Here is a 19,714-nt window from a genome sequence, read left to right as displayed (position 1 = left end):
GAGGGCTGGGTGGAGGAAAGCGGTAGACTTAGATATTTCGGGGCCCATCATACAGGGCCTGTGGGTCTTTATGCAAGGCTTGAACTGTTAGTCTGAGTGAGATGGAGAGTCACTTTAGGAATAAGTAGAAGAAAGATATAATCCAGCTTGGGTTCCAGACGATCATTACGTCTGTTGTTTGAGCGCAGACTGTAGATGTACACAGAATTATTAAGGCTGTTGTAATAATTAGAAGTGATGGTGGCTCAGACAGCATGAAAGTGATGAAAGGTGGTTAGTTTCTGAAGCAGTATTAAAGATAAGAGTTTATAGATTGGATGTAAAGGATAAGAGAAAGAGAAGGGTAAAGAATGACTCCAAGGTTCTTGACCTGAGTAACGGGAAGGATGGAGGTGCCATCACTGAGATGGGAAGAGCTGGGAGAGGTTTGGGGAAGAAGAGCAGAAGCTCAGTTGGAGATGCCCTTTGGATAGGCAGGTGGAAATGTTGATTGATGGAGGTGAGTCTGAAGTTAAGAGAAGGGATCCAGTCTGGAGTTACAAGTGTGAGGAGCTGGTGTTTAAAGCTGTAATGAGCCTGGATAAGGTATCATCTAGGAAGAGAGACTAGATAGGTTGTTAGAGTGAGTTCTTTGGTTAGAAGTTTAAGGGACCAGCTAAGAGACAGGGAAAGAGTGGTCATTGAAGGAGAAGGAAAGCCTGGAGAGTCTGGTACCTGGAAGACAAGTAAAGAAAAGAGGGTGTGAGCAGCTGTGTCAGCAAGCCTTTCTAGGTTGAGTTCAGATGGAGATGGAGACTTCATCTGAAGTCTTCAGCCACCATCACTTCTCGTTCCAATTATTACAACAGCCTTAATAATTCTGTGTACGTCTACAGTCTGTGCTCAAACAACAGACATAATGATCGTCTGGAACCCGAGCTGGATTATATCTTTCTGCTACTTATTCCTAAAGCGACTCTCCACCTCACTCAGACTCAAAGACTTGACTGCTGGATCCAGCAGTGTGGACACCCCTAGTGATCTTGACAGGAGCAGTTTTAAGTGGTACGGTGAAGCGTGGTCTGATTGGAGTGGGTTGAAATGAAAACGGGAGAAGTGGAGCAAGCAAATGTGGCCCAGAGAAAGGGCCTTGCCAGGGATCAGATGGCAAGATAGGGCCAGAACCTGTCTCTTAACTCGAAGGGAAGATGCCATTCCCACTCTCAAAAGCCTCAGGGCTCACAGGGACACCCCCATCCCCACCTGTGGTGGCCTGTTCTGAGACTCTAATTGAGGTATGTTAGTACTTAAGGCTGAGACCTGGGGAGGGGTTCTTTATGTGGATTCCTCCTCTTAAGATCTGTAATATGATGCCCTTTTTCAGGCAGTTATTCTTCCTTAGCTGCCCACAAGGCTTCCTATCCCAGTTGCTCCAGGATGTTTACCCTTGAGTTTGGTCTGATTTCCGCTAGTCTCAGTTTAACCTCTTGGGCTGGTCAGGACTTACGTGCTTATTGAGCCATCTGTTCTTACACTGTGCCAGAGGCTAGGTGAGAGTAGAGAAGCCTTTTTAAACACCTGGGAGAAGTGAGAGTTCCTTCCCTGTTCTTAAGTTTGGGCTGCAAGAAGGGCTCATTTCTATAATAGGGGACCAGCAAGGCCAGTGTGGGAGCAGGCCAGCCTGGTGTAGAGTGAGCATGCTCTTGCCTATTCACACCTCTTGGGCTAGACAGCAAATGGCAGTCAGCCCAATTCTCCTGGGCCCTGGTCACATCCTCCCCCTCAAGGCTGACTTGGTAATAGATCCCACCTTCTCAGAGCTTATAATTTACCAGGAAGTTAGATGTGCAGAAGAGGCAGGGGCCTCATGTCCTGAGAAGCTCTGCTCACCCAGCATGACAGTGCTTCAGCCTGGGAGCTCCATGAGGACAGTGGTCTATTGGGCTGACATACCCTTGGTCTCCAACACCCAGCCCAACCAGGTCTTGGAACTCCTGGAGCCTGAGTCCCGGCCCAACCTTGAAAAGCCTGGCCTCTGCAGAGGCATTGGAGTGGTGTCTGAATAAGACACTCTTGGTTGGGGTCACCGAGGTTCTTGTCCCAGCCTGGACTGCTCTCTACTTTATAGGGGTTACAGATGGCACTCTTTCCACCTGCAGATCTGCCCACTAGCCCCGTGGACCTGGTGATCAACTGTCTGGATTGCCCCGAGAATGCCTTCCTGCGGGATCAGCCCTGGTACAAGGCAGCTGTGGCCTGGGCCAACCAGAACCGGGCACCAGTACTCAGCATAGACCCTCCTGTGCATGAAGGTGAACAGGGCATCGATGCCAAGTGGTCACTGGCTCTGGGCCTGCCTCTGCCTCTGGGGGAGCATGCAGGCCGTGTCTATTTGTGCGACATCGGCATTCCCCAGCAGGTCTTCCAGGAGGTGGGCATCAACTACCACTCACCCTTCGGCTGCAAGTTTGTCATCCCACTGCACTCTGCCTAGAAGGGCTCTAGGTGGGCTGGACCTCATAGTCCCCTTCTGCTCCTGACACTGAACTTGACAGCGAACGCCTTAAGGATGTGAAGCTTCATGGACCTTGTTGTTAAATTTTTTCTCTTCATTTTGTTTCTTTGAAAGAACAGATCATATTTAAAACTGACCTGTCACGTGCCCTGAGCCAGGGAAGGCTTTCCCCCTGGGGGCACGGGGCGAGTGGCAGGCTTAAGTGCACAGTGGCTCCAGGCATCTCTACACTCGGCCCCCTGCATGGTCAGGTGGGGCTTTGTTTACAGACATAGGCAGCTCACAGACCGTATATGTCAGGTTTACAGCCACTGGGCCTGGGCCAATGCCTCACGGGGTGGGGCAGTCCTGTTTGGGGGGGTCTGTGCTTGCTCTGATTCAGAGCTTGTGGCTTTGTCTCCCCGGCTTCCTCCAGCCAAGCGGCCCTTCCTCTGATCGTGTAGGACTGGCTGCGCTGCCGCTGTCCGCTAGAGGGCAGACTTGCATTCTCGGTTCAGTTTGAGGGCTTTGAGGCCTTCCCCAAGCCCCACCGTAAGATGATGGGGGCTTTGACCCTTTCTCCTGAGCTGATCAAGTTTTATGCTAGATTTTTTTTTTCCCCCAAGGGTCCTTCCGCCTTTCCACTCCATCACTCTGAGAGGCAGGGAAGTGGCGGGGGGTGGGGGGGGGCAGGGTGGCGTCTGAATGGTATTACTGTATTGGGATTTTTGTTTGTTTGTTTTTCTGTTGTCTTCAGCACAGGTAGTATAAGCTTATGTTACTGTAGAACCACAGTGCCCATCTTGCCAGCAGTGCCCCCCAATCCCATACTGTCTAGCTGGGGACTGAGCCTTTGCCTAGTCTGGGGCCAGACCCCTCAGGGTGCAGCTTTAATGTTCAGTATTGGGGAGGCCCCTGGGGGAGCCTGGTGCTGAACCAGAAGAGGCTCCCTGGTGCTTCTGTCCTAAGCCACCACGCCCCCTCCTCTTTGCCTGCACACAGACCCCTACTCTCCTGCCCCCTCTGCCCTTCCCCTGAAATGGTCCTTTGCAGCTGTGGGTGCATGTCCCTCCCACCTCCCCAGCTTTTAGTGTCTGGGCCTTGAACCCTTTGATTGTCCTCTCTAGATGTGTAGGCTCAGGGCCAGCACCCTGTCTCACAGATGCCAAAATGAGGCTAGTTCTGGATGAGCTAGCTGGTGGGCCTCAGCCTTAGGAACACAGTGCTGCTCAGATCCTAAGGCCCTGAGCCCCTAGATGTTCACAGGCCCTGGAAGTTGGCAGAACGGGAGCCATGTCCTGAAGTTCCCGAGAGGAGCTGTTGCAGAGGCTTGTGCTTTAAAGCCTTTTTCAGGGCTTCAGGCTTCCTTCTGTTCTATGCCCACCCAGTATGGTTAAGGGGTTGAGTGGAAGGGCTTGCCAAGGATCATGGATGCAGGGTAGGCCCTGGTACCCTGGGTTTCAGGATACTTATCACTTTCCTTATAGGAGCATAGCTGGGGCAGATTAGGCAGGCAGAGAGGGCTGGTCCCTCCTTTCCTCCCAGCCTCCCTCAGATAGTCTCCAGCAGTAGAGGGAGGCCAGTGACTGTGAATCCCGTGCTGTGTATCCTTCCTGAACCTCTGCTCACTCTCAGGGCCGAGAAGCTCCTGAATGAGGCCCTCTCTCTAGAGGTGGGGCCATAGTTTGAGGAGCAATGCTGGGTTACAGGCATTTTAGTAAGCAACCACTCAACAGGCTCTGGCTGCCTGTTAATGCGGTGAGGTCTCCTCATTGGGTCCAGTGAAAAACAAGCTAGAACTCTGGCCCAGAAGACTGCTTACCCCAGTGAGTCGTGGTGACCCTGTGGCTGATGGCCTTGTGTTGAGGGGCCACTGGGAGTTGGTGCCCAAGCCTCTATTTTCTCCCCAGGCGGCACTGGAGCCTCTTCCTGCCCTCAGCTTGGGCCTTCCCCAGTGGTGGTAAAGATGGCACGATTCCTCCATCTTCACCTCTTTTCAGAGGCATCGTACCTACAGTGCCCAGCTCCCACGGGGCCCGTCGGGTGGCCAAAACTCATGCAGCTCTTGGAGAACCAAAAACCAGCACTAAAATAAAGCTGACGACAGGAACCCTGTGTGCTGTGGTACACTGCTGTGTGGGCTGCAGTGCAGTGAGGCGCTGGATCCCCAGCCCTGAGAACCTGCCTGGATCCTCACACTTGACCTCAACAAGCCAGTTATTGGGCATACACAGCCTGACGTCTTGGCCAGAGACAGGGCTGGAAGGAAAGGTAAAGCTGGTGGGCCAGTCCTGGCATGTTCTTTGGGGCTGAGAGGCACAGGGGCCAGCAGGGAAGCGGGCACAGGACAGGCCCAGGTGCCTTTCCGGACTTGAGCAGGCCTACCACTGCTCTCCTGGGCTTGGGGGGACACCCGAGCTGCTGGCTAGCCTTTCCGGGCCTGGCCCAGTTCACACGTAGCTCTCCACAAGCGGCACCGCTAAGAAAGACTTTATTAATAAGGTAGGGAGGGGAGAAGGCAAGGAGCCTGGAGATGGACACACTGGTACCAGGGGTTACAAACAGTAAGAAACACTTTATTATAACTTTACAACATATAAATAGCTTGGGTCAAATCTGTGCTTTCTGGCAGCTGGGCATCAGGTCTCCTCCCCTGCAGGCTCCTGCCTTCCTTCACATTGCACTGTTCACTGCGTGGCTCTGGCCCTGGGGCCGGTGGTAGAGGTTGGAGGAAAGGGGCCGGGCAGTCCAGTCCCGCTCTCCATCTCCGGTGCAGTGGCCGCACGCCCGTCATCTGCTTGGGTTGCGGCTGGTGTGGAAGGACCGCTCCTCAGGGGTCAGACCAGCAAAGAAGGGGTGCAGCAGGGCCTCCGCCAGTGTGATGCGCTGGGCAGGGTCAAATTCTAACATCCTCCTCATCAGGTCAAACAGCTGCACGTGCTCCAGAGTGTCTTGGAGCATGTAACTCTGCTCAGGGACACAAGGTGCCTCAGTGTGATGGCGGGCCGTGGGAAGCCACAGCCGGTCCCCTTGCCTCTGGGAAGCCTTGCTGCATGGCTGAGGAGGCAGGATGCCCCCCTGGAGGACGACTACTGCCCTCCTGGACAAGGAACAGCTCTTTGCTTTTTGCGCCTATAATCATGTCTGCTCTGAACTTTGTCAGGCTACCAGGTATCTTGCTAACTTGATGCCTCTGCCCCCATGTGCAAAGTTCTGACAGGTGGGTACACAGCACCTCTGTGAAATTCACTTGTCCAAGCACCAAATGCAGTTGACAGAGGCTTCCTGGCCATGTCTAGGTCTTCCCCCACCCTCCCCTCAGTCCTGCCAGGTGAGAAAAGAGGGAATGGGAAGTAGCAGGGTCTCGGATATCTGGCTCTTCGGATGCCCCCCGATTACATCAGAGCCACCCTGTGGGGAAGGGGAAGAGCTAAGGGCCCCTCTTAGTTTGCAAGAAGCCTCACTGCCAGCACCTGGCAGCCTTGGGCACAGGCTCCCACAGAGCTGGAACAAGGAGGCCATTTTTAGCTGCCTGGCCTCTGCCCAGTGCCTGGGGTCTCCTTGGCATGAGTTGAGCTGAGGGAAACCAGAAACTGACCTTCAGAGGTTTGCAGTTCTCCTTCACATACCGGCCGTCAGAACTGTTCTCGTCCCAAACCAGGCCCCCCTTGTAGAAATATTTCTGCTTCCTGAAAACAAAAGACAGGAAGGGTGGAGTCTTAAAGCAGGAAAGACAGCAGCAGCGCACAGAAGAGCAGCGAAGCAAGGCAGGGGACCCTGGCCTGACCCAGCAGGAAGGTCTGGGCAACAGCTCGGCCAGGTCACTCCGAGACACACACCTTGTCCGGTGGATCATGTGTGATGGGATGGGCCCTAGGATCTTCTCCATCATCACCAAATGCTCTCGGTTCTCGTGGGTCTGTGGAAGGGTGAGGGACACAGCAAGTGGGAATCATGACAGCCTCCGCCCCCTCAAGGTCCCTCGGAGAATAAGGGATAAGAAAGATGGTCAAGGTCTCTCCCTGCCCCAGGAGGTGCAAACCCACCAAGGGATAGCAGCCGCAGCCTTTCTGTTGTGGTGGCAGCCTGGGTCCAGGGAGGAAGCCAGTCTCTTCCCTCAGAGTGACTTCTCGACCCTTCCAGTGTGCTGCATGAGGACTCATCCTGGCTAGTTCCTCCCTCTCCCCAGAAAGTGCCCTGCCCCGGCTTATCTCCGTGCCCTCACTCACGCTGTGCCCCTTGCCTGGAACACTCCTCCCACCCCAGTTCTCCGTCCCTGATGACTGACTGCAGGAGTCCCTGAGTGTTCCAGCTACCCTGACTGACCTCTTCCTTCCCAAGCACCTACAACCCTCAGGAGTCTAATCTCACAACATGCTGATGGGGGGGTCCCTCCCACACCAGGCCTCTGCAGCTTAGGGTTGGGGGGTGATGAGGGAGAGGCCTTACCTGGAAGAGTGTGAAGCCCCGGTAGTACTCAAAGAGAATGCAGCCGATGCTCCAGACATCGCAGGGCTGTGCCCAGCCCAGCTCTGAAAGCCAAGATGGGGTGGGCTATGAGACTCAGCTCTCTGCTCCCAGCCTAGAGGTCACAGGGCAGCTACCACGCTGTCTGGCAAGACTCCTGGCCCAAACCCAGTAGAAGTCCCTTTCTTAAGACCAAGTCAACAACCACAGAGACTCAAGACACTGGCTTCAGGTGTGGACAGGCACCACACTCCCTGGTTTCATAGCCTGCCAACCACTGCCTGCTTTATCGGGCTCGGAGCTGCAGTCACTCACCAAGGATCACCTCAGGTGGACGGTAGTGACGGGTGGCCACGATGGTCGTGTGATGCTCGTGGTCAAAGGTAGCACTGCCGAAGTCAGCCACTCGGATGCTGGTGTTTTTCACTGACTTCTCCTCACAGCTCTGAAGGGCAGGGAAGAGGAGCCAGGTTAGAAGTCTGTACTGGTAGGTAACCGACTCCTGGAACAGGGCCTCGATCTTTACCCCACCAATAAATACCTTGTGCTCATTGTAGAGGGTTTCAAACTCAGAATTCACAAACAGGATATTCTCTGGTTTCAAGTCTGTGTGGGTCAGTTGGTTCTCATGTAGAACTGGGGGAGCAGGAGAGGAGGGAAGCAGACACTGAAAACCTGGGCTTCCTCTCTGGCCCGCCTGCCAGCGCTAGGCCAGCTCCCTCCTCCAGAGCCAGCCTGCTAGAACCCTCAGCCCCTAACCCCAGCAGTGGCACAGGGAGAAGACCACACTGCCTCTGCTATGGCTTCCCTCTCAAGGGTTCTCTGTACTTATGAACTCAGAGGGTTCTAATTCTTGAGGGGGCAGGGGAGATGCCTTCCATTTAGAAAACCTCCTTCCATCTGTCTGCAGGGGACCAGGTCTTTCACCAAAGCTGCAGTATCAGTCTTGGGGTGGTCCCCTCTCCCAAGCACCTGCTACATAATTTGCAAGGCCCAAGGCAAAATGAAAATGTAGGTCTCCTTATTCAAAAGTTACTTAGAATCTAAATAGACAGTAGTAGGAGAGCATTAAACCAAGCACAGGGCTCCCTATGAAACAGTGAAGCCAGTCCTGCCTTTCTCCCCTCATCCCCGAGCAGGGGGACGTCTGCCTTTTCCCTCCAACCCTGTCCCACCGATGGCTGTACCCTGCCACTCATCACTTTTCCCATCTGGCACTCAAGACCCTCCCGACGGTGTAGCCCGTCTCTCTTTACATGGGCCCTCTCTTCACCACAGTGAGCTGCAGCACGTGCCAGGCTCTGGGCCAGCGCTGGGTGGCTCACCTGGCTTGGAACGCTCTCCCCAGTCCCGCCATCTATGCAGACCCTGCTAGTCTAGCTCTAGGTCTAGCCACCTCCTCTCCAGTGAGCCTTTCCAACCTGTTTCAACCACTACAAATCCTGCAGCACTGAGCACAGGTACCACCTTAGAGACTGGTGGACAGATGGGAAATGATGGTGAGACATGGTGTCTGTGTGACAGGATCTGTGGGTGGGATCTACCAGGTCAGTCGCGACCTCTTCATCTTATGCAGGAAGGTAGGCATGGGGATGGTACGGGGCTAATCCTAGAGCAGCGCTCTCCCTTCTCTTCCGGAGAGCCTGGGGTCAGAGGCCAGCTCCGCAGGCCCCTGGAGGGGACTGCAGCCTCTCCGTCGTCACAGATTCCTACTTGAAGGCCTTTCAACCAAAGGGGCCCTAGTGTCTCGGGCCCAGCAGAACAGTCAGCAATGTGTTGGAGCACCTGATGGGAGGGCAGGGCCACCAGGTGCCTCTGCTGCAGACAGGAGGCTCCCCGTGCTCCACTTGAGGGCGGGAACTTACATCTAAGGGCGTGGCAGAGCTGGTAGGCCATGTGCCGGACATGTGGTAGAGGGTAAGGCTGGAAGTTATTCTCCTTTAGGAACTCAAAGGTGTTCTTGCCCAGGAGCTCAAAGGCGATGCACATGTGACCGTGGAAGTTGAACCAGTCAGACATCAAGACGCACAGGCTGAAGAAGGACGGATGGGGCTCAGGGTCTGTGCTGGGGGCTGGCTGCCCACCTGCTCCCTCAGGTGAAGACAGTCCCCACTCCCTCCCAGGCTGCTGGGTCACACACAGGATGCAGACTCACAAAGAGAAAGAAAACTATGGGCACAGTCCCTGCTATCAGAGAGAAGTGGCGTAACCAGGCCACTCCACAGGATGTGCCCTCTGCCAAGCTTCCTGAGTCTGCAGGGCTCAGCACAGTGCTTGGCAGAAGAGAATGCTCCGTGTCTGTGTGCTCCTTCGGATATCTCTGACTATGTGAGCAACCTGAACAGTTTGGGGTTTCTGTCTTGTCTAATGCCCACCACAACCCAGTGAAGCCTCTAATTCACAAATGCAGGGCGAGGAGGCCACCTCAGAACAGAGAGCTGGTTGCAGTGGAGTTTGGACTGAATGGGAGAAGGCATGGTGCCAACCCGGCAAAAGGACACTGCTCAGTCCCAGTGGGTCTGGGCCACTGGACTGGACAGACACTGACCCCTAGGAAGCTTCCCGCCCATTCCCTGCCGACACTCACAACTTGTTCTCTTTGTCCTTCTCCTTGATCTTCTTGAGAACGTTGATTTCTAGCCGGGCGGCCTCCCGGTACTTTCCCACGTTGCGGATGATCTTCAGGGCAACCTGAGACTTCCCTCTGGACCGGGGAAGGAAGCAGCAGTCCACATGAAGAGCTATGCAGCCCTTCCCCCACCCTCCACCCCAACCCAGCAACTCCTGGCAAATGCTACTTAGGACTCCAGGAACAGGGCTGCCCTGAAGACAGCAGATTCTTGATGCCCAGCCTGCCCCACACAACTCCAGACCTCTACCTGTGCAATATGAAGTTGCTGTTGACAACCGTGCCAGTCTTAGGTTTTTATGATCTCAGCTGCTGCCAGCTCCTGGGGGGAGTGGGCAGAGGAGCAGAGCCCTATCCTGCTGACCAGCACCAGCCCTAGAGCTTGCTCAGTTACCTGACCTGGAGGCCAGTCAGTCCTGACCCTGGCTAGGCCACCCACTCAGAACCCTCTGCTGCACCTGCTGACTTTCCTGAGCACATCACCAACTCTACACTTGAGAGCCTGGCAGGAGGGAAAGGTACCAGCAGAGGCTCTTCCCTTCACTGAACCCCAGGACCGATCCCTCAGCGAACCTCTTGGCCCCACCTGCCTCAATACCAGCCATGGCATTTGTCAGAGACCCCCGAGTGCCAGGAACCCTTATTCAGTGTCCAATGAGGATTTTAATAACTCCTGCTCCACACCTCCCACCTTACCCCCAGCACTACCCCTGTATGCCACGAGCAGGTGCCCAGCAGAGAATAACTGGGGCGGTTAGGCTGCCAGGCGCAACACTCTCAGGAAGGGAGAGCCAGTGCTCAGATGCCCAGTGTGAAACTAGAGTGATAAGCCCTGGCCCACAAGGGTGTGGCCTAAGGCCTCTGGGAAGCTGGCTTTGCTGCCAGAAAGGTTCACAGGTCAAAGGGCAGAGGCATCTTCTAGAATACCGTGCATTTTTCTCATTCCATTTTTCCAGATTTTCAGGGTAGGAAAGGACCTCAGAGGAAAAGCCGTAACTCCAGACTCCTGGAATAGCATCCCTTAATAGCATTCCGACCCTTGAGACAAGCTCATCACTTCCACACAGCTACTGCCAGAGTTGGGCGGCCCTTCCTTATGTGAAACTGAATTCTGCCTTCTCACAACAAGCCCATTGGCCAACTCCCTCTGGACTCCCTAAAGGTTCCCTGAACCCTGGTCCTGCCCTTTAGTGACTTCAAAGGCTCGCTTCCCATCTAGCTGCTCAGAGTGACAGCCCAGAGAGCCCCAGGCGGCACAGCTCTCAGATCAGCCACCTCTACCACTGTACAGTCTACATGTCCCTATGCCCACTGGTCCCAGCCCTAACTTCTTGGGCCACAAGGGGTCTGAAGGATGTTTAAATGGGAACTGGGTGCCCAGGAAGGCTTCGTTGGTAATAATCACTACCTTAAATTGGGGTCACATGGCGGGCTGAATTGCTAGGTTTAATTGTCCTTTCCCAGGCACCCCTCAACATGGGAGCGCCAAGTACAGCAGTACCCAGCTCTTCCATTCGAGAGCTGGGGGATACAGGCAGACCCTGAGCATATTTCTTCATCCCTAAAATCATACAAGAGTCACGTACAGGCAACACATGGCTCAAATGAGACAGCAAGGACACAAGCACTTTCTGGCCAAAGTGCCACACCAAAGAGAGGCCATTTAAGGCTCAAAGGCAGTGCGTTCGCAGGCGGCAGCCTCCCAGCCTAAGGGAGAGGAGGCAAGGGTTCTGGTCTCAAGGAATGGCAAGGGACAAAAAAGTTTTTCACTCTTCAATCTATAAGGGGGCTAGGGACCCCCAGCAGGATCCCAACACACACGGGTGTACCCCTGCTCTACCCGAACACACTCTAGCCACACTGCAGAAGGCAGCAGCCCACTTGGTGAGAAAGCCCAGGGTCTTGCTCCTCTCAACGGGGGCCTGCATGGCCTCTCAGGCAGACCTCCAGACGGTGGAGGCTCATGCTTGAGTTGGGCTCAGCAGTACGCCCAAACCCCTGCCAGGCCCCTAAAAACAGCTCACAGGAAGCAGATCCAGACCATGGAGGGGCCAGGGTCTTGCCCTGTTCTGATCTCCACCACAGCCCCGAGGAAGTGGGGAAACTGGAACAGCACCATTCAGTGACCAACAGTTCTTAGGCAGAGATGCCACATGCCCAGGAATTTCTCCCTATTTTAGGGGATCAGCAAAAACCCAACATGCACAGAAGTTTGGTGCTACTCTTCAGAGAGAAAAAGGTTAAGCTCTGCCACCACCTTCAAGAACCTCAGGCCAGCTCTTCCCAGGAAGAGAGCTCACCTCGCATGGTCCAAGCACTCCACCACCTTGCCAAAGGTGCCTTCACCCAGGTTCCCCACGATCTCATCTAGGAGAGAAAAGAAACAGGGCATGAGAGCCTGGAGGACAGAGGGCTGGCAGCTCCTGCAAGTTCACAGCATTCAAATTCTCAAAAACATAAAAGGTTTCTTTCTCACTGCTACACTCTTAAAAACAGAAGTTGCTAGAGTCTGTGTCATTCAGGCAATTACTTGTGGCCCCTCTAAGGCACCACGCGCAATAGAGGCCCCTCGGGCAGGAGAGGTCTCGTCTAACAAGGGGGGTAGAAAGTAGAGAGGTAAAGTTTTACGAAAGGTGGCTGTACATCGCTCTTGGAGCCAATCGCCGATCCGGCACACCAGGTGGCCCTCCTTGTCATCTTCCACACTCCGGCTGCTGCGCTTACTGCTCTGTTGGCTTCTCTGCATGCACCGCCCCCCGAAACGCCATCCGACCAATCGCATGGTAGGCGGTTCCGATTGACAGATTGAGGTGTCAGTCAAAGGCAGAGGTGGAGACGGTGAGGAGCCGGTGGGTTGGTTGATTGGATTTTCCAGATCCCAGCATTTCATAAGGCACACAGCATATATAACGATAGGGATATTGCAAGGGACACGTCAAGACACAAACTGACTTCAAAAACAGAAAAGTAAAAACAGCTACAGGTATGTAAAGGAAACTCGGATATTATCTAAAAGAAAGGCGCCGCAAATGCTCAGAAAGACGCCCAGCCTCTGCTGCTAAGGGGCCGGGCCACGTGGCGAGTCGCAGGCCTGACTCCCTCCTCCACTGAGTCTCCCCCTCCCGGCCCTCCCGTGTCGGCTTCAGCCAGGGTGAAGACGCAGTGAGAAGGGTGCAAGAAGACGGCGGGCCGAGCCTCGGTCAGATCATCCAGAACGGTCAGAGGCCACTCTGGTTCAGCTGCAGAATGCCCAGTCTGTCTGCCCACGCGGTCCTGCACACGCCCGACAGCTGCCACCTGCCCCTAGACAGCATCTGTGGCCAGACTCAGCACACCAGCAGAATCAGCCTTCCGTTGGCAGCCCTTGCACCACTAGCCTCGAGCAGAGAAGGAGCGCTGGATCCTCTGGGCCGGCCGACTCTCAAAGGCCTACCACCACAACGGCCCACACAGGCCCCAAGCCAGCTCCTGCCCTGGCCTTGGCACCGAGGCGACTCATAGGCCAGACCCAACTTGAGCCTCATGACAACAAAGGGCACCAAGAAGAGAAGAAGCAGAGCCACACACCTGTGGCAGTGTGCAGAGAGGGCACCAGGCCATGCCGCGTGCCCAGTCAACCCTCAACCCACGGCCACTCAGAGAAGTCACGGGAACGCTCGGCAGAGAGACACCTGGCCCCCCTCCACTGCGGCACCACCACTCCCTGGGGCCTCGCGGCCGGGAGCCAGGGAGCCAGGGCAGAGGGCTGGGAAGGGAAGACAAGACAGCATGTACCCTCCGAGACACAAACTGGCCTTCCTTCCCAGAGAGCTGAGCGCAGAGCAGGTTCCTGGTCTCAGCAGAGATCTGTACAATACTCCGCAAGAAGAATGCTTCCAGGCCCTACTCTGGACATGTGACCTGCAACTGGACACGGCCTGGAGCTGGGGGCCTTCCTGCCCCACTCCACAGGCAGCTCATCCCCCTCGCCTTGACTGCCCCTCACATGAAGAGGCTAGACTGAAGAGGGCAAGCCTGAAGGTCAGAGGGCAGGTCCCAGTCCAAGCTCATTGACGGACGGACCCCGCCCTCCACCCATGGGCACTCCAGCCTCCGGGCCTCTGATGACGGGTGTGGAGAGGAGACTGCAGAGGTGGATGCAGTCCACGCCAGTCAGAGCACTCAGCTGTGTGGCGGGGCAATCTCTGGGTGGGAAGGACCAGGTCAAACAGCTCCAGACCACATACCAGCAACCCTATTAAGGATCCTGAAGAAGTGTCCCTGGCCACTCACACAAGTGGCCTGTGCCTGGAGCAGTGTGGAGACAGGGAGGCCAGAGGCCAGCCAGCGCCGGAACCAGAACCCCTAAGTTGCCATTGCTAGTGGGCCAGAAGACAGAGGAGCTGGGCCCCTGCTCAGCCCTGCAACTGGACCAGACAACACATACACACACACACACACACACACCAAACGCGCGTGCGTACGGCTGGCAGTACTCACCCAGACCAGCCACCTGAGAGAAGGCTAGAAAGAGACGAGGCCTTCAAGCCCCAGCCAGCACACTCTGGCCACCACTCACCGAGGAGGCGCTGCTACAAGACCTGGTGCGGCGTTTGTGGCAGTGGTGGGCATGCTTGCGGGTCCGGTATGGCTCCCTCTCCCGTGATCGCCGGCGATGATGGCAACGTGAAGATCCATAGTAGTCCTCTCCGAAGGATGGGCTCCGGTCTTCACACCGGTATGTGTCGCTGTCACGGTGCTCCCGGTATCTCCTCTGGTAGGGCAAGCGGTCATGGCTGCCAAGAGTCACTGGTCAGAATTTCCTCCCCACAAGCAGGCTCCTGCTGCCAGGCAAGACTTGTGGTGGGGTGCTTGCAAAGGGCTCACAAGGGTCGTCTGTTGGAGCAGAGGCATCTGGACTATGGGAGGTGGGGAGGGGGAGCATGTGTATGTGAACTCCAGTCTCCAGACCTGGGGCTCCTGAAGGCATCCTTCCGGGGCCGCAAGAGGCAGAGCACTGGGGGCTGGGGGGATAGCGCGGCAGAGGGCCTCTGAGGGCTCCCCTATCACAGAGCTCTCGGTGGCCTGCTAAGACTGTAACTTTGGCCTAGGGGTGGAGATAAGACCAGAGACCAACCTCTGGAAAGGGCTGAGATTATGTTCCTAACCCACACGGAGGAAGGCTCAGAGGTTAGGAGGGGAGATGCTGGCCTACAAAACAGGGGAACATGTTAGGAGAAGGAAGACTCAAGGATAGACAAAGAAGGGGTGGCAGGATGGCGGTGAACGAAGGCCAGGGGATGCAGCTGAGATCAGAGGAGGAGACAGGAGAGGGCAGGGTGGTGACCCAGGTGCAGCCAGGCAGAGGCGCAGCCACCTGAAGAAGCCCAGGGGTCACAAGCCTCCAGACCATCTCCCCAGCCCAAGGGGGAAGGGGTCCTCCCTTCCCACCTAACTCCCTCTCACCTTCTAGACCGAGATCTCCGCGGCGGCGGCTCCCTTCGAGACGGGTATCGCAATCTCCCTTCGTGTTCCCGACTGTAAGACCGCCTCCTCTTCCATCGGTAGCTCAGGTACGGGTCTGGCTCAGGGGAGCGGTATCGCTTACAGTGATGCATCTGGGCCACAGAAACAGAAAGCCCTGCTGAATACGCAGCCAGCCGCTGGGCTGCCTAGGCACTCCTGAAGAGGCCCACTGTTCTGTTTGGGGGCAGCCCCCCCCAGGGGTTTATGAAGTGATGAAGAACTCTGAGGTCACACTGGTCAAACAGCAGACAATGGGTTACACCCTTCCCTACTGGTGAACAAACAAACAGCTGCCTCCCCAGCACAGCTTTGGCCTAGTGGCCTGAGCACTCAGGGAACCAGGTGAGCCAGGACTGGTGTTGAGGCTGAATGCAGGAAGGGGCTGGTGAGCACCACCACAGAAGACCCCCAGGAAGAAAGGGAGCCTCTCATGCTCAGCTCCCTCCTGCTCGTCTGTAGGGTCCTAGGAAGGGCCTATTCTGTTGAGCCAGAGGTCAGAGTCAAAAGGCTGCTGGCAGGGAGCCAACACGCAGGAGCAAGGGGTGAAAGACCTCGAGTTTGAGAAGCCAAGTTGTGTGGTTGAGGCCCTGAACTGTACCCCACTCAAGGGGAAGGACTACAAATCAGTGTGAGGAGCCACAGGCAGAAATGAGCAGACTAGTCCTCAGACAAAGAGGGGCCCAAAAACATTCCCGAGCCCACCTGAGGGTCTGGTCAAGCAGACATGGGGGTCTATCCAGCCCTTGTTGGTCTAAATTCAGTCTCAGAATCAGCAAAGATGCCCGGTGTCTTCAGAGCAACCAAGTTAGTTGCCTGAGGCCTATTTCGCACCCTTAGACCAGCTGCCACTGGTGCCACGCCCAGGCAGTGCCTCACCCCCAACAGGACCATTATTGTTCCCTCTTCTAAATCCCCTGCTCCAGTCCCCTCTTCTGTGCCCATCTCAGGAGGAGCCAGAAGCTGTCTGTCTGACAGGCTCTGTGTTCACAGAGGCAGGCCAAAAGGGCCCCACCCCACCACTCCTAGTTCAGTGGGAGCTTCCATTCACCACAGGAAACTGCTAGGTTGGTTCAGCCATATGCTATGCGAGGCCAGCTCCCCGTCCCACCCACACCCCAAAACATGACACTGCCTCCTTGGGAGGGCTCGGTCAGAGACTACAGCCAGCCTCCCTCCCAATCCTTCACTTGGCCATAGTCAACCGATGGTGGTCAGTCCTGGGCTTGCCTGATGAAGCACATTTTTGGCAAATCCATTGAGGCTGCCCCATCTCATGAGAAGGGTCTGTCTGGAGGAGAAAAGGATGGAACAGCTCTCCTTGAATGAGCAGGTCACCAAAGCATGTCTGACAAAACACCTGGGAGCTTTCCTGGGATCCCAAGAAAGTCACTGCCCTCAATCTCCTGGCTAGCAGCTGTCTTCTGCCCTCCACCTGAAAGTCTAGGCCCCAGCAACCCTTGAATACTGGAGTGGTTGCCATGCCCTCCTCCAGGTGATCTTCTCGACCCAGGGATGGAGCCTTCATCTCTTACATCTCCTGCACTGGCAGGCGGGTTCTTTACCACTAGCACCACCTGAGGACATTTAAAAAGTCCCTTCCAAAGAACCATAGGGGAGAGAGCTCTGGGTAGAAAACCCTGAACAAAATCCCAGTGCTGCTGCTTACTGGTCTCTTAACCTTTTACAAGTCACTCAAAACCCTAAATATTTTGTAACAGCTCAAGAGCTCAAGACTGCAGCTCTGTTTTGGCGATCAGCAGATTAATGTTTCACTGTTTCCCTGCCATTATGGCTGGGTCAGGTCCCCAAGCAATGGAATGAAGGCAGTATCTCACATCTCACTAAGTGACACGGAAGATGCTCCAGTGACCAGAACAAAGGCACTGCCCATCCTCACTGAGCAAAGTATCAGACCTGGAAGACCTGGTCTAGTTCACAACGGGCCAAAGACTCCCTCATGGGACCTACAAGATTCATGTACAGACACGGTCATGTTAATGGAAACAGTACAGCTTCAAAGTCAGAGAGAAGTCAATCTGAATCCTGGCACTGCCATTTCCAGCTTGTGCCTTTAGGCAAGTTATTAAACCACTGCAACCTTCAGCTTCCTCTTGCAACACGGGGATAGCTCTGTGAGGATTAAATTATGCCACCCTGTAAGTAACATGCCTAGTATATGCCTTAAGGTCAAATGCCTAGCACAGGTCTGGGCCCACAAGACGTACTGAAGGCAGCTTTTCACTAACAACATTAAAAAGGGTCCAGGTAACACTTCTGGGTCTGTGTTAAATGCCTTAAGAGCACTGCATGTGCGCATGCTAAGTCAATTCAGTCATGTCTGACTCTGTGACCCCTTGGGCTGTAGCCTGCCAGGCTGCTCTGTCCATGGGATTCTCCAGGCAAGAATACTGGAGTGGTTGCCATGCCCTCCTCCAGGGGATCTTCTCGACCCAGGGATGGAGCCTGCATCTCTTACATCTCCTGCATTGGCAGGCGGGTTCTTTACCACCAGCGCCACCTAAGGACATTTTAAAAGTCCCTTCCAAGGAACCATAGGGGAGAGAGCTCTGGGTAGAAAACCCTGAACAAAATCCCAGTGCTGCTGCTTACTGGTCTCTTAACCTTTTACAAGTCACTCTGGGCCTTGGTTACCGTGTCTGGAAAATGGAGATAACACGACCTCCCAGCCAACTTGGCAAAGGAGAGGACAAGTATAAGAGCTATATAAAACACCACACACAAGGCAATCATAGAGAATATAACTTCCTTTAACACATTCTAGGCAGCTGAAATATTGGAAATACCAGATGCTCATTATTTCCAGCTAGGGCTCTAGGGCCCATTTCTCGTCAATTATCTCTAATTCTTAGACCTCTGCAAACAGGTTGTTAAAAGAAGCTAAGGGCCACAATTATGCTCTGGAAGGCTCTGCTCTCCACAATGAAGAAAAAGGTAATGCGAAGAAAACCAGGCAGAGGATGCCAGCTTTTTTTCTGAGCACAGGCTTACATCTCATTTGCTGCTCCTGGCCAGAGAACTGGGCTGACAAGAAGAGCAGCCAGCCAGGTCAGCGGCTGCCCTCCCGGATCCCTGCCACCCCAGCGCCCCACGGTTATTTTTGGCTGACGCTGCCCCACCACTGCAACCTCAAACCTGCCACCTTGCAAGCCGCCACCACCGGGTGAAACGCTCCTCCTTTTCAAGGGCATGGAGGAGGGAAGCTGGAAGGCTGCCAACTCCGCTTCGACGGAGCCCTGGCTCAGGCGATTCCCACCCCAGCCCTACGCCAGGACACCCGCACCCGGAACTAAAGCACAGAGACTCCCGGAGCGAGGAGCAGCCCGGGCATTTGTACTGTCAGCTGGGCCTGGCCCCTCCTCAGGGCTGGAGCGGATCCATCATCACAACAAAACAAGCAGGGGGCCTGCGGCCCTCGCTCGCGTCCCTTCCTGTCGCTCGGGTCCCAGAGATCTCAGAGCCCCGTCCCCCGTAACCGCCGCCAGTGGAGGCGATGGGAGACCTGGGGTGGGCGGGTGGGGGTTGGGGGGAGGCAGGCCAGCTTGGGAATCAAACTCCAAGCCGCGCGGGGAAGGTGTCTGCGAACTAAGCCTCGAGCCAGGGGGAGGGGAGGGTCTGAAAGCCCCTCCAGGGTATTCCAGGTAGGGCCCCGACCCTATTCCGCGGGCAGGCTACAGGGCCAAAACTGGATGGATCTCTGCAGGGGCCTCAGACCTATCAAGCTCGGACGCCGACACGCGGGAGCGAGCGGTCGGGGTCTGTGGTAATCGCCCTCTGGGGAAGAAGCGGCGGGTCAGGGGTGAGAGGTCGGGGCCGCGGCCTGAAGAGGGCCGAGAAGAAAACGAAAGGGAGTAGCGCGAGACCGAACCAAGAGCCCCGGGACCCACACCTAGCGCGCCCTCCCCGCCGACTCACCGCCCTCCACTGCTCCCGCCGCGGGCCCGGGCCCCACACTCACGATCTCCCAGGCTCAGGCTGCTGCTAGGCCCCACTCCCCGCTCCGAGCGCCTCTTCCGCTTCCGGCTCCGGCCTCCGCCCGTGGCAGCCCCGCCCCTCGCGTGACGCAGCCGTCCTCAGCCCGGGCTAGACCTGGCTCAGCCCCCAGGCCGCTCTAACCCCCGACTCGAAGGCTCTGGAGGACCTGTCTTCTCGGTACGGCTCCGTGGAGCGGCGGCAGAACCTGGTTCCTGTAGGGTCGAGGGGAAGTCCTTGACCGCGGTCCGCCCTCCCACCGTGTCGCGTCGCACGTAGGCCCTAAAGACGCGACGGGGGCCCAGCCCGCGGCGGACGGCTCCGAGAGCCCAAAGGTGGAGCCCCAACCCCGCCTGTGCCCGTCTGTCCCTTCCTGCAGGCCGGGAGGAGGGCATTGTTTCTCTGTCGCCTCCGTGAAAACCGGGCGGGGCTTGAGCGCAACGCCTGGCTCCGGGGCCCAGGAGGGCGCTAAAGATCACGGAGACTGGAGCAGACGGTCCCAACTACCGGTTAATGTGCAAGAAGCAAATGAGACCTTATTCTTTGTGCAGGTTTTTTATTTTTTTTTAAGCCGTGGCGGCACACCCAAGCCCCAGTGTAGGTGCACAGCAGTTTGAGCCGATATCGGACAGTCTTGTACGCGGGGTCTG

The 19,714-nt window shown here is 55.8% G+C and overlaps 2 protein-coding genes across 7 annotated transcripts in view; one reads left to right on the top strand and one right to left on the bottom strand.

Annotated features, from left to right (window-relative positions):
* The window catches only part of EDC3 (enhancer of mRNA decapping 3), a 54,356-nt gene extending 49,773 nt beyond the window's left edge, over positions 1-4,583 (top strand). For both annotated transcript variants that reach the window (XM_040257248.1, XM_040257247.1), the window contains one exon: positions 2,139-4,583. In XM_040257248.1, coding sequence (XP_040113182.1) covers positions 2,139-2,473 — 335 coding nt within the window. In that variant the 3' untranslated portion in view covers positions 2,474-4,583. The remainder of the gene's footprint in view (positions 1-2,138) is intronic.
* Positions 3,092-19,217, bottom strand: CLK3 (CDC like kinase 3). 5 transcript variants are annotated; one of them, XM_040257249.1, is made up of 13 exons: positions 19,008-19,113; positions 15,015-15,166; positions 14,128-14,344; positions 12,213-12,309; positions 11,870-11,936; positions 9,528-9,644; positions 8,806-8,972; positions 7,482-7,576; positions 7,256-7,385; positions 6,923-7,005; positions 6,313-6,392; positions 6,072-6,162; positions 3,092-5,440 (listed from the first exon to the last, which is right to left on the bottom strand). In XM_040257249.1, exons 2-13 carry the CDS (start codon positions 15,164-15,166, stop codon positions 5,264-5,266), a joined length of 1,473 nt encoding a protein of 490 aa, XP_040113183.1. In that variant the 5' UTR covers positions 19,008-19,113; the 3' UTR covers positions 3,092-5,263. The 5 variants fall into 5 exon arrangements, with proteins under 5 accessions (XP_040113183.1, XP_040113184.1, XP_040113185.1 ...); XM_040257250.1 differs by having other exon boundaries at positions 5,029-5,440; positions 19,051-19,217; XM_040257251.1 differs by having other exon boundaries at positions 5,029-5,440; positions 15,015-15,189; positions 19,008-19,103.
* Between the last annotated feature and the right edge of the window lie 497 nt (positions 19,218-19,714).

This window comes from Oryx dammah, unplaced genomic scaffold (assembly GCF_014754425.2).
Source record: "Oryx dammah isolate SB20612 unplaced genomic scaffold, SCBI_Odam_1.1 HiC_scaffold_16, whole genome shotgun sequence".
In the NCBI taxonomy this organism is placed as follows: Eukaryota; Metazoa; Chordata; class Mammalia; order Artiodactyla; family Bovidae; genus Oryx; species Oryx dammah.
The sequence above is the reverse complement of the archived record's forward strand: the minus strand, read 5'-3'. Positions and strand labels throughout refer to the sequence as shown.

Excerpts from the sequence above, each read along its gene's own strand:
- CLK3 (XM_040257250.1), bottom strand. The coding sequence starts at position 15,166 with ATGCATCACTGTAAGCGATACCGCTCCCCTGAGCCAGACCCGTACCTG. Across the intron at positions 9,645-11,869 it reads GAGTGCTTGGACCATGCGAG|AGGGAAGTCTCAGGTTGCCC; the intron begins GTGAGCTCTCTT and ends TCCCCGGTCCAG. Across the intron at positions 6,393-6,922 it reads GGGGCTTCACACTCTTCCAG|ACCCACGAGAACCGAGAGCA; the intron begins GTAAGGCCTCTC and ends ACCCTTCCACAG.